Source organism: Melanotaenia boesemani, chromosome 10, assembly GCF_017639745.1.
Source record: "Melanotaenia boesemani isolate fMelBoe1 chromosome 10, fMelBoe1.pri, whole genome shotgun sequence".
Lineage (NCBI taxonomy): Eukaryota > Metazoa > Chordata > Actinopteri > Atheriniformes > Melanotaeniidae > Melanotaenia > Melanotaenia boesemani.
Window position 1 is genome coordinate 37,709,151 of NC_055691.1, and position 12,361 is coordinate 37,721,511.

Below are 12,361 nucleotides of genomic sequence, written 5' to 3' on the forward strand. Positions count from 1 at the left end.
CCTCGAAGCATCCTCTCAGAGCATCTTCAGCTTCATTAGACCAGGTTCTAATAGCCTTTCTAATGACTGGTTGTTGCTGAACGATGGGCTTGTAGGAGGAGGAGAGAAGAACTAGGTTATGGTCTGATCTTCCTAAAGGTGGCAGGGCAAAGGAGCTGTATGCATTTTTAATATTTGCATAAAATAAGTCCAACGTTTTGTTTTCTCTGGTGGAGCAGCTGACAAACTGTTGGAAAGTTGGTAGAGTTGCAGAGAGGGAGATGTTGTTAAAATCTCCAGAGATCGCCACAAATGCGTTTGGATGTTGTGTTTGAAGCCTGGCCACTACAGAGTTAATGACATCACAGGCTGCGTCTGGAGTGGTACCAGGTAATATATATATACCGCTACCAGAATAACGCATGTGAACTCTCTGGGTAAATAATACGGGCGGAGACTCACAGCTAGCAGTTCAATGTCTCTATTGCAGATCTTCTCTTTAACAGTGACATGTTCAGGATGACACCAGCGCTGGTTTACCAGCACCGCAATTCCACCTCCCTTCAGCTTCCCGCTGAGTTGTTTATTGCGGTCTGCATTACAGTCTGGGATGTGTTCATGCAGCCATGTCTCGGTGAAGCACATAATACTGCACTCTCTGTATTCTTTAAGAGACCTGGTTAGCACCTGAAGTTCATCAATTTTGTTAACTAGCGATCTCACGTTTCCCATAACAACCGTTGGAAGAAACGGTTTGAATCGCCACCGTTTTTCTCTCTGCCTCGCTCCTGCCCTGCATCCTCTTCTCTTTCTTTTCAACTCCGTTGGGATTTGAAGTGTTGTTTCACTGATAATCTTGAGTTTGGAGAGTTTTATCAGTTGATCCCGATGGTAAACAAGTCTCGTTGCCATGGAGACTCACAATAACAAGTCTTGCAAAAAAGAAAAAATATTCAGAAAAATCTCCCGTATAGCACAGCCTCTGACCAGCGCGAAAAAATCTACCCGAACAGACACAGATTGATAGCTGATGTCTTAAAAAGACGGCTATATTGCAAAAAATCACAAGTTAAAAACAGAGCTACTACAATTGCTGCTGCCACCTAGCGGCGCATTCTAGAATGGGGACATGGTGAGTTGGGTCTGATGGATGCTCACAAGAACACAAGAATAAAATGCCTCAGACATGGGCGTAGGCTCTCAAAAAGGAACATTTTAAAGGGATCTGAAGACAGCTGAAGCAAGTCTGATCTGGGATAATAAGTTATCTGCAGACCTTAATGCTCAGGACGTTGCATATCAGGTCAGAAATTCAATTTAAGGCTTTGAAGGTGATCATTTAAACTGGGTCACCGGGGCCCCCCTCTGGAGCCAGGCCTGGAAGAGGGGAACGGAGGCGAGCGCCTGGTGACCGGGCCTTTGCCCATGGGGCCCGGTTGGGCTCAGCCCGAAAGGGTGACATGGGCCCCCCCTACCGTGGCCTCACCACCTGCAGGAGGGGCCATAGGGGTCGGGTGCAGTGTGAGCTGGGCGGCTGCCAGAGGCGGGCGGTCTGATCCTAGGCTGCAGAAGTTAGCTCTAGGGACATGGAATGTCACCTCTCTGGAGGGGAAGGAGCCTGAGCTGGTGTGCGAGGTTGAGCGGTTCCAGCTAGATATAGTTGGACTCACCTCAATGCACAGCTTGGGCTCTGGAACCACTGTCCTTGAGGAGACCACTGTCCAATTCCATTCTGGAGTTGCTCCAGGTGAGAGGCGCCGAGCAGGTGTGGGCATGCTCATTGCTCCCCGATATCACCCTGGAGTTTATTCTAGTGGGCGAAAGGGTAGCCTCCCTGCCGCCTTCAGGTGGGGGGACGGGTCCTGACTGTTGTTTGTGCTTATGCACCAAACAGCAGTTCAGAATACCCACCCTTTATGGGGTCCTTGAGGGGGTGTTGGAGAGCACTCCTTCTGGGGACTCCCTCGTTCTACTGGAGGACTTCAATGGTCACGTGGGCAATGATAGCGAGACCTGGAGAGGCGTGATTGGGAGTAACCCCCCTGATCTAAATCTGAGTGGTGTTTTGTTCTTGGACTTCTGTGCTTGTCATGGACTGTCTATAACGAACACCTTGTTCAGACACAAGAGTGTCCACATGTGCCCTTGGCACCAGGACACTCTAGGCCAGGGCTAATCAATTCGGTCCTACGAGGGCCGCATTCCAGCAGGTTTTCCATGTATCCCTGTACCAACACACCTGAGTCAAATTAATGAGTCATTGTGTAGAAACTGATTGGCTGTTAGAGCCACCTAATTTCACTCAGGTGTGTTGGTACAGGGATACATGGAAAACCTGCTGGATTGCGGCCCTCGTAGGACCGAATTGAGTAGCCCCGCTCTAGGCCACAGTTCGATGATCGACTTTGTAGTCGTGTCGTCGGACTTGCGGCCACATGTCTAAGGCAAAAACTCGGGCATGGGAGGAGTTTGGAGAGGCCATGGAGAATAACTTCCGGACGGCTTCGAGGAGATTCTGGTCCACCTTCCGGCGGCTCAGGAGGGGAAAGCAGCGCTCTGTTAACACTGTTTACAGTGGGGATGGGGGTCTGCAGACTTTGACTTGGGACGTTGTGAGGCGGTGGAGGGAGTACTTCAAAGACCTTCTCAATCCCACCAACACATCTTCCGATGAGGAAGCAAAGTCTGGGGATCCTGGTGTTGGCTCTCCCATCTCTGGGGCTGAGGTCGCTGAGGTGGTTAAAAAGCTCCTCTATTCAGGGGTGCTGGAGAGGAGGGTCCGTCGCATAGTCGAACCTCGGATTGAGGAGGAGCAGTGTGGTTTTCGTCCCGGTCGTGGAACAGTGGACCAGCTCTACACCCTCTTCAGGGTCTTTGAGGGGGCATGGGAGTTCGCTCAACCAGTCTAAATGTAGTTTGTGGACTTGGAGAAGGCATTCGACTGTGTCCCCCAGGGACTCCTGTGGGGGGTACTCCGGGAGTATGGAGTGCCGGACCCCCTTGTACGAGCTGTCTTGTATGACCGGTGTCAGAGCTTGGTCCGCACTGCAGTAAATCCAGTGCAGGTTGGACTCCGCCAAGGCTGCCCTTTGTCATCGATTCTGTTCATAACTTTTATGGACAGAATTTCTAGGCGCATCCGAGGTGCTGAGGAGATCTGGTTTGGTGGCCTCAGAATTGGGTCTCTGCTCTTTGCGGATGATGTGGTTCTGTTGGCTTCATCGGGCCGTGATCTTCAGCTCTCACTGGAGCGATTCACAGCAGAGTGTGAAGCGGCTGGGATGAGAATCAGCACCTCCAAGTCCGAGACCATGGCCCTCAGCCGGAAAAGGGTGGAGTGCTCTCTTTGGGTCTGCAATAGGGTCCTGCCCCAAGTGGAGGAGTTCATGTATCTCGGGGTCTTGTTCACGAGTGAGGGAAGAATGGAGCGGGAGATGGACAGGCGGATCGGTGCAATGATGTGGACACTGCATCGGTCTGTCGTAGTGAAGAAGGAGCTGAGCCAAAAGGCAAAGCTCTCAATTTACCGGTCGATCTACGTTCTTACCCTCACCTATGGCCACGAGCTGTGGGTAGTGACCGAAAGAACGAGATCGAGAATACAAGCGACCTAAATGGGTTTTCTCCGCAGGGTGGCCGGGCTCTCCCTTAGAGATAGGGTGAGAAGCTTGGTGATCCGGGAGGGGCGCAGAGTAGAGCTTCTGCTCCTCCACATCGAGAGGAGCCAGATGAGGTGGCTCAGGCATCTGGTTAGGATGTCAATTGGACGCCTCCCTGGTGAGGTGTTCCGGGCACGTCCCACCGGAAAGAGGTCCCGGGGAAGACCCAGGACACACTGGACGGACTAAATCTCGCGGCTGGCCTGGGAACGCCTCAGGATCCCCCCGGATGAGCTGGTGTTTGTGGCCTGGGAAAGGGAAATCTGGGTTTCCCTGCTTAGGCAGCTGCTCCCATGACCCGACTCCGGATAAGCGGCAGAAAATGGATGGATGGATGGATGGATGGAAGGAAGGATGGATGACCTTCAGAGTTATGTTTTTCCAGATATTATAAATGGAAATGATATTGTCTGAATTGATCCATATGAACAAAAAGTCTATATTTGCGCACATTTGCTGACAAAATCAGAGTGAAGTAGTTCTCAGGAAATGTGATGCTGCTCTGCTAATAACTTAATTTCCTGTCCTGTTCTATTGCGGCTTGCTTGAGTGGCGGTAAAAAGGTGACTCGGTTTTTCATATTTAACATGGTCGGTGGCAGGGCGGGGTCTTGTCCTTAAATGCCAAATGTAAACATTTTCCTACTCTATCAGCACCTCGATCAGCTGTTCATTAAATCTGATAAATAGAGCGGTGGGGGAGGAAATTGGAGGCTGAGCAGCAGCGAAGTTGTGGACGACGTTCTGTTCAGCAGAACCATATGAGCTCTTCACAATAAGACACCTTATTAACCCAGACTGGGACATTAGGGGCCGTCCCCATGACGCCAACTTGCAGTAAAACTCCAAAAGTAATTTTGCAAACCACCTTTTCATCAAATAATGTATTTATAAAAGTTTTGAGTTGTTTAGAGAGAAAACACGAACCCTCAGTTTAAAAAAATCTTAAGGAAACCCCCGATTTGATGTCAGAAAGAGAAACTGTTGGACATGTGATGCAGCTGGAAGTTTTATCGGCATGTACAGCCGAGAATCATCAGCAGAAAATGGTCATTTACATGGAATAAGCAGGCCAAGAGGTATCGTAAGTAGAGATCTGAAGGAGGGCAAGTACAGAATCTTGTGGTATAAGCAGAACTGATCACAAAAATGCTGTTTCATCTATGCATGAGTGGCACAATGAAATTACAGCAAATGTTGACATAAAAAACAAAAAAAGAGACCGCTTCCAGCTCCTGATGACAGGACTTACAGATTAATAATCCAAAGGAAATTTTTAACGTATTTCTACTCCCTATGAAACCATGTTTTCATCATGTTAGGAGGTGTTCAAGGGTTTCTGACCTGAGTAAAGTCGTGGCAGGTTACTGACGGCAGCGAGGAGCTGATGGTGGTTCACCGACACCTCCCTCAGCCTCTCCAGAGACTTCATGCCCTCTGTGTTTCCATCCGACTCCAGTCCTGCTTTCTTCAAAGTGTGAGACGCCTCCTTCAGCTCGGCTCTGGACTCCCGGAGATGCTCCAGACCCCAGCCCACCCCCTCCAGGTAGGACTGCACCATCGCCTAGAAAGAAGAAACGGACTTCAGCAATGAGGACGAGAATTTACAACAATGTTCATTTCTGCATCATGCTGTCTTCACCTTCAGTCTGGTGTGAACGGAGGCGGTCCTCTGACTTTCTCTCTTCTTGTAGTGGCTTAGTCGCTCCAGGTGTTCAGGGCGACAGAAAACACCTGACGCCCACTTCAGGGCAGCACCGCGGGCCAAACACTCAGCCCTCTCCACCTCTGGCCACACCTCGGGCACAGAGTCTGGGGAAAAACCACATTACTGCAGCGCTCATGCAGGTCTGCAGAGACAAGCTGCTCAGTCCATGCAGACCAGAAATATGAGGAATTACTAAAAGCTGCTGCCGTCTGGGTCACGTGTGCACCATGGTTTGATGAAGCTTCATTTAATTTATTAATCTGTTTATAGAAAATAAAGCCAGGAGTGGGACAATTTTATCGAAAGGCAAACTGCTTTATGGGACCGGAGCATCTCATGTCATATAAGTAGGAATTTCTCAAATTCAGAAATGTTAAAAAAAAATTTTATTACATTTTTTAAAGACAATTTTTTATGTTATGACGATCTTCAAACTCGGAAAAGTATCAAGAATAATAAGAGGTTGAAAATAAAATCTTTAACCAACATTAAAATAAGAACAACATTAAACTGTTATACAAAATAGACTCGTCTGTTTTAAGGTATGAGAGTGACAACAATTTCTGTTTTGATTGAGTTGCTATGACAACAACCTGGATCGCTCATCATCCAGGGGTTGAAGCAAAAGATTATCCCTGAACTTTTTTTTTTTTTTTTTGAAGGGGAGGGGGGGGACTTCTTTCTGGGACTGACCCCAGATGGTCACTAACGAGCGGACTGCACCAGGCTCAGGATCCTGTCCCATATGGACCTGGAGCTAAAATGCTTTTATATTAACTGGCACAACTTTTGCAGTTGAACGGCTGCTGGACTCCGGCCTCACCATTCTTTCATTAAACTTCTGTGTCATACGAGTGCCACTCAACAATTCAGACTGCTCCTGCAACGGGTAACACGCTCTGCACCTAAAATGCTAAACAAACATGACGACGTTAGCATTTTGCCACTTGTAGAAGCTAATGCTAACGATCAAGCTAATAAAGATGATCCTACCAACAACCCCTCCAGCATTGCCAACATCTTAGCAGCCATTTGGTTATGAGAGGCACACTTTCTGTTCAGCTATGGGAAGTTATAACATCTAACAAAGAAATAAAAGACGCAATTGCTGCCTTCTGCAAGAGGCCGGCCTTGGCCGAGTCTCGCATTAGGAAGGCTGAAGATGACATCTCCACACTTGTGAGCAAGGATGCATCCCTCACAAGATATTTGCAAGTTCTACCTAAAAGTAGACGACCTTGAAAACAGAATTTGGTGATCGAATCTGGGGCTTATCGGTCTACCTGAGAATGAAGACATCATGCTGTTCCTGCAAAACTGGCTGCCTGGGATCTGGGTCTTATTATCGAGCGTGCTACCAGGTCAGAAAATCCCAACGCTACTCCTCGAGCTATCATCATGAAATTCCCTATCTATCAAGGTAAGCTGAGGGTGATGAAGGGAGCTCGCTAGAAGGGCAAGGTGACGTACGAAGGCTGCCATGTGGCGTTTCCAGACCTGTCTGCAGAGGTCCAGCCAGTCCCTCTGCAGGTGCTAACTGGGTTTTCTGGCAACCAGCACCTTTCAGGGGGATCGGTTGCCAGGTCGGGGATCTCACAGCCAACCTTCAGACGTGTTAGAAGGCTTCATCGGTTCGTCCTGACATGAACTTTCCTACACTGGGGGAGAACAGGAAACACAACGATGCAGTTTGCACCACAGACCAAATGATGGTTGGACAGGGAAATCTCACGGTGATCGGGTGTTTGCCATCCGAAGTCGGGAAGAGGCAAAATTGGGATGAAAACAGCCCAAAAATTGTTATGTGTTTATCAGGCCTTAGAAAACACGTAGGAGTTTTTATTTCTCTACTTAACTTTTTAGTGGTGTCTCAGTTTCCCTCCAGACGGCCTTTATCTCCTGCAGCTCCTTGTTCTCCTGGTTAATAGCAGTGATGGTGTCGCTCTGCACCTGCAGGACTTCCTCTGAGGACATGGCTGCTGCGGTGCTGGGTGGAGTCTCTGGCCTCACCCGCTCCACCCACAGCTGCAGCCCCACCCGCCCAGCTGGAACACCCAGGAACTAGAAAGAAATATTACTTACCACTAAATAAACTGCTACCAGTCGCAGGTGTGTCTGTACATGTTCATTTTCTAGATGAAAAGGGTTAGGGTAAGGAATTAATGAGCTGATCCTCCTCTCTCAGGCCCAGCTTTTAACTGCAGAGCGCCACCATCAGGCCAGGCTTTTAACTGCAGAGAGCGCCACCATCAGGCCAGGCTTTTAACTGCAGAGAGCGCCACCATCAGGCCAGGCTTTTAACTGCAGAGAGCGCCACCATCAGGCCAAGCTTTTAAATGCAGAGAGCGCCACCATCAGGCCAAGCTTTTGACTGCGGAGAGCGCCACCATCAGGCCAGGCTTTTAACTGCAGAGAGCGCCACCATCAGGCCAAGCTTTTGACTGCAGAGAGCGCCACCATCAGGCCAGACTTTTAACTGCAGAGAGCGCCACCATCAGGCCAGGCTTTTAACTGCAGAGAGCGCCACCATCAGGCCAAGCTTTAAACTGCAGAGAGCGCCACCATCTGGCCAAGCTTTTAACTGCAGAGAGCGCCACCATCAGGCCAAGCTTTTAAATGCAGAGAGCGCCACCATCAGGCCAGGCTTTTAACTGCAGAGAGCGCCACTATCAGGCCAGACTTTTAATTGCAGAGAGCGCCACCATCAGGCCAGACTTTTAACTGCAGAGAGCGCCACCATCAGGCCAGACTTTTAAATGCAGAGAGCGCCACCATCAGGCCAGACTTTTAAATGCAGAGAGCGCCACCATCAGGCCAGGCTTTTAACTGCAGAGAGCGCCACCATCAGGCCAGGCTTTTAACTGCAGAGCGCCACTATCAGGCCAGACATTTAAATGCAGAGCGCCACTATCAGGCCAGACTTTTAAATGCAGAGAGCGCCACCATCAGGCCAAGCTTTTAACTGCAGAGAGTGCCACCATCAGGCCAGACTTTTAAATGCAGAGAGCGCCACCATCAGGCCAAGCTTTTAACTGCAGAGAGTGCCACCATCAGGCCAGACTTTTAAATGCAGAGAGCGCCACCATCAGGCCAGACTTTTAAATGCAGAGAGCGCCACCATCAGGCCAGACTTTTAAATGCAGAGAGCGCCACCATCAGGCCAAGCTTTTAACTGCAGAGAGCGCCACCATCAGGCCAGACTTTTAAATGCAGAGAGCGCCACCATCAGGCCAAGCTTTTAACTGCAGAGAGTGCCACTATCAGGCCAGACTTTTAAATGCAGAGAGCGCCACCATCAGGCCAGACTTTTAAATGCAGAGAGCGCCACCATCAGGCCAAGCTTTTAACTGCAGAGAGTGCCACCATCAGGCCAGACTTTTAACTGCAGAAAGCGCCACCATCAGGCCAGACTTTTAACCCCAGAGCACCACCATCAGGCCAGACTTTTAACTGCAGAGCGCCACCATCAGGCCAGACTTTTAACTCCAGAGCGCCACCATCAGGCCAGACTTTTAACTCCAGAGCACCACCATCAGGCCAGACTTTTAACTGCAGAAAGCACCACCATCAGGCCAGACTTTTTACTGCAGAAAGCACCACTGTAACACAGGGTTAGATATTAGTCTAGTAGTTTCCCATACATCTCCTGTCCCTGAAGGTCTCCCCTGTGCGTGCTCAGTTCACGTAGTATCACGTGATCACAATCACATGGCTGCGCTAAGCCAATTGGGTTATGTAGACTTTTTCAAGTACCTGGGTGTTCACCTCAGCAGTAAACTGGACTGGTCACACCACACAGACGCCCTGTACAAGAAGGGCCAGAGTCGCCTCCACCTCCTGAGGAGACTGAGGTCCTTTGGAGTATGCAGGCCTCTGCTAAGGACATTTTAGGACTCTGTGGTAGCCTCTGCTGTCCTCTACGCTGTTGTCTGCTGGGGAGCGAGCAGCACTGACCGGGACAGGAAGAGACTGAACAAGCTGGTCAGGAGGGCCAGCTCTGTCCTGGGCTGCCCGCTGGACTCTGTGGAGGAGGTGGGTGAGAGGAGGATGTTGGCCAAGCTCACATCCATCATGGACAACACCTCTCACCCGCTGCACCAGACTGTGGAGGAGCTGAGCAGCTCCTTCAGACTGAGACACCCTCAGTGTAGGAAGGAGCTACCGCAGGTCCTTCATTCCCACTGCTGTCAGACTGTACAACTTATCTGTATAGTCATAATACTATGTAATATTTATTTATATTTTACTGTGTAATACCCCCCATTATCAATATCATCATATTCTTCATATCCCACCATCACCATGTAAATATGTATATAGCCTGTGAGGTTGTTTTCCTTTGCACTGTCAATTATATATATATGTATATATTTTATATATATATATAGTATATATATATATATTATATTTATAATGCTACATATTTTTTGCTTTTCTTAGACTTCTTTTCTTGTAAATAATTTATATTGCACCTTCTTGTTGTGATGCATGTTCACCTTATTCTGTAACAAGAGCTGCTGTAACGAGTGAATTTCTTCACTGTGAGATTAATAAAGTCCAATTTAATCTAATCTAAAAGCCAGGCGACAGAGCTGCTGCAGGTTTGTACCGTTAACAATCGCTTTTTTTAACTCTTTCCGCTTCTTAACATACTCACAAACTCACAATGGTGACAGAAATAACTTGAATCTGACAAAAGTAATAATAAATAAAAATTCTATGAAATTTAACCAATGAAAGTCAGACTTTACTTTTCAACCATGTTTCAACAGAATTATTTAAAAAATTTAACTAATGAAACAGGCCTGGAACTAATTAGCATCACAGGTGTCAGTGGGCCTATATATAGGCTACAGGTAGTCACTGTGCTGTTTGGTGACATGGTGTGTATCACACTCAACATGGACCAGAGGAAGCAAAGGAAAGAGTTGTCTCAGGAGATTAGAAAGAGAATTATAGACCAGCATGTTAAAGGTAAAGGTTATAAGACCATCTCCAAGCAGCTTGATGTTCCTGTGGCTACAGCTGCACATATTATTCAGAAATTTAAGATCCATGGGACTGTAGCCAACCTCCCTGGACGTGGCCGCAGGAGGAAAACTGATGACAAATCACAGAGACGGATAACACGAACGGTGACAAAAGAGCCCAGAAAAACTTCTAAAGAGATTAAAGGTGAACTTCAAGCTGAAGGAACATCAGATCGCAGCATCCGTCCTTGTTTGAGCCAAAGTGGACTTAATGGGAGACGACCAAGGAGGAACCATTGTTGAAAACAAACCATAACAAAGCCAAACTACATGCTGACAAGCCACAAAGCTTCTGGGAGAATGTCCTATGGACAGATGAGACAAAAATGGAACTTTTTACCAAGACACATCAGCTCTATGTTTCCAGACGGAGAAATGAAGCATATGAAGAAAAGAACACCGTCCCTACTGTGGAACATGGAGGAGGTTCTGTTATGTTCTGGGCTGCTTTGCTGCATCTGGTACAGGGTGTCTGGAATCTGTGCAGGTACAATGAAATCTCAAGACTATCAAGGATTCTAGAGAGAAATGTGCTGCCAGTGTCAGAAAGCTTGGTCTCAGTCGCAGGTCATGGGTCTTACAACAGGACAAAGACCCAAAACACAGCTAAAAACACCAAGAATGGCTAAGAGGAAAACATGGACTATTCTAAAGTGGCTTCTATGAGCCCTGACCTAAATCCTATTAAGCATCTTTGGAAGGAGCTGAAACATGGCGTCTGGAAAAGGCTCCTTCAAACCTGAGACAACTGGAGCAGTTTACTTATGAGGAGTGGATTAAAATATCTTCTGAGAGGTGCAGAAGTCTCACTGACAGTTACAGGAATCGTTGGATTGCAGTGATTGCCTCAAAAGGTTGTTCAACTAAATATTAAGTTAAGGGAACCATCATTTATGTCCAGGCCTGTCTCATGAGTTTATTTTTTAAATAATTCTGTTGAAACATGGTTGAAAAGTAACGTCTGACTTTCATTGGTTAAATTTCATAGAATTTTTATTTATTATTACTTTTGTCTGATTCAAGTTATTGTCTGTCACCATTGTGAGTTTTTCTTTCATTAACCAAAGGGCACCAACAATTATGTCCACGTCTGTACATGCGGGAACCAGTAAAGGTTTAACCAGGCGGCGGGAACCAGTAAAGGTTTATGGCTGAAATGGGCAATTTTTGGTTTTAGAAACTTTTTCTTGTCTGAAATTAATTCTTTAGTTTTGAGGCTTTTCTGTGTTTTTGCTTTCGGGATCTTAATAAAACCTGGAGCAGATATTTTGCTTCCTGCTAACTTACAGACTCCTTGCAGCTGAGATGGAGTTGCTGCTTTAGGAAGTGACCATAGGAGCTAGAGTCAGGATATCCGCTGATCTATGGAAGAGGATGGTAAAACAAACTGCAAGCCTTTCATGTTCTGAGCAGGTTTTTGTAAATTCTCTCATTGTGACAACATGGCGAGGAGTCGCCTTCTGAAGCTTCAACAAGTCTCATGAAACAGACAGTTGAGCTGAACATTAGACGTTTTAGCTGGTTTCAGTCTGCAGGACGAAGAGCTCCACAGCTTCCAGGAAGACAACATTTGGATGATCAAAGACATTAAAACTACGCTGATGGCTGTGTTGTGTTTTCTGTAAGCAGGTAATCTGGTCCTAGAGAAGATTGTGAATCGCTCTGAGGGAGGATGTCCAACCACTCAGTGAAGACACACTTCATTCATTTCTGTCAGAAAACAACTTCACAAGGAGTTTGAGCCCCTTTACCTTCAGCTTTGTCACCACCATTCTTCTGATCTCCAGCTGACATCGAAGTTCAATTTTCAGCCGCCTGTCCACCCGACGAGACTCCAGTTACCCTGAGGACCAGCAGTGAGGGTACCCAGGAGGGCGAAGAGAGCCAGAGAGAGGAGGAAGAGGAGAGAGGAGAAGCAAGGGTGGAGGAGTGAGGGCACATATCCATTCTACTGAAGGCTTTCCTCTTTTCCCTCAAACACTCTCT

At 47.5% G+C, this 12,361-nt stretch overlaps 1 protein-coding gene across 1 annotated transcript in view; it reads right to left on the minus strand.

The window, feature by feature from the left end:
• exoc3l1 (exocyst complex component 3-like 1) overlaps nt 1-12,361 on the minus strand; it is a 44,067-nt gene extending 31,706 nt beyond the window's left edge. The window contains exons 1-4 of the mRNA XM_041996828.1: nt 12,127-12,361; nt 7,202-7,406; nt 5,280-5,449; nt 4,982-5,201 (exon numbers count right to left, since the gene is read on the minus strand). Of these exons, the coding sequence (XP_041852762.1) occupies nt 4,982-5,201; nt 5,280-5,449; nt 7,202-7,406; nt 12,127-12,147 (616 nt within the window). The 5' untranslated portion in view covers nt 12,148-12,361. The remainder of the gene's footprint in view (nt 1-4,981; nt 5,202-5,279; nt 5,450-7,201; nt 7,407-12,126) is intronic.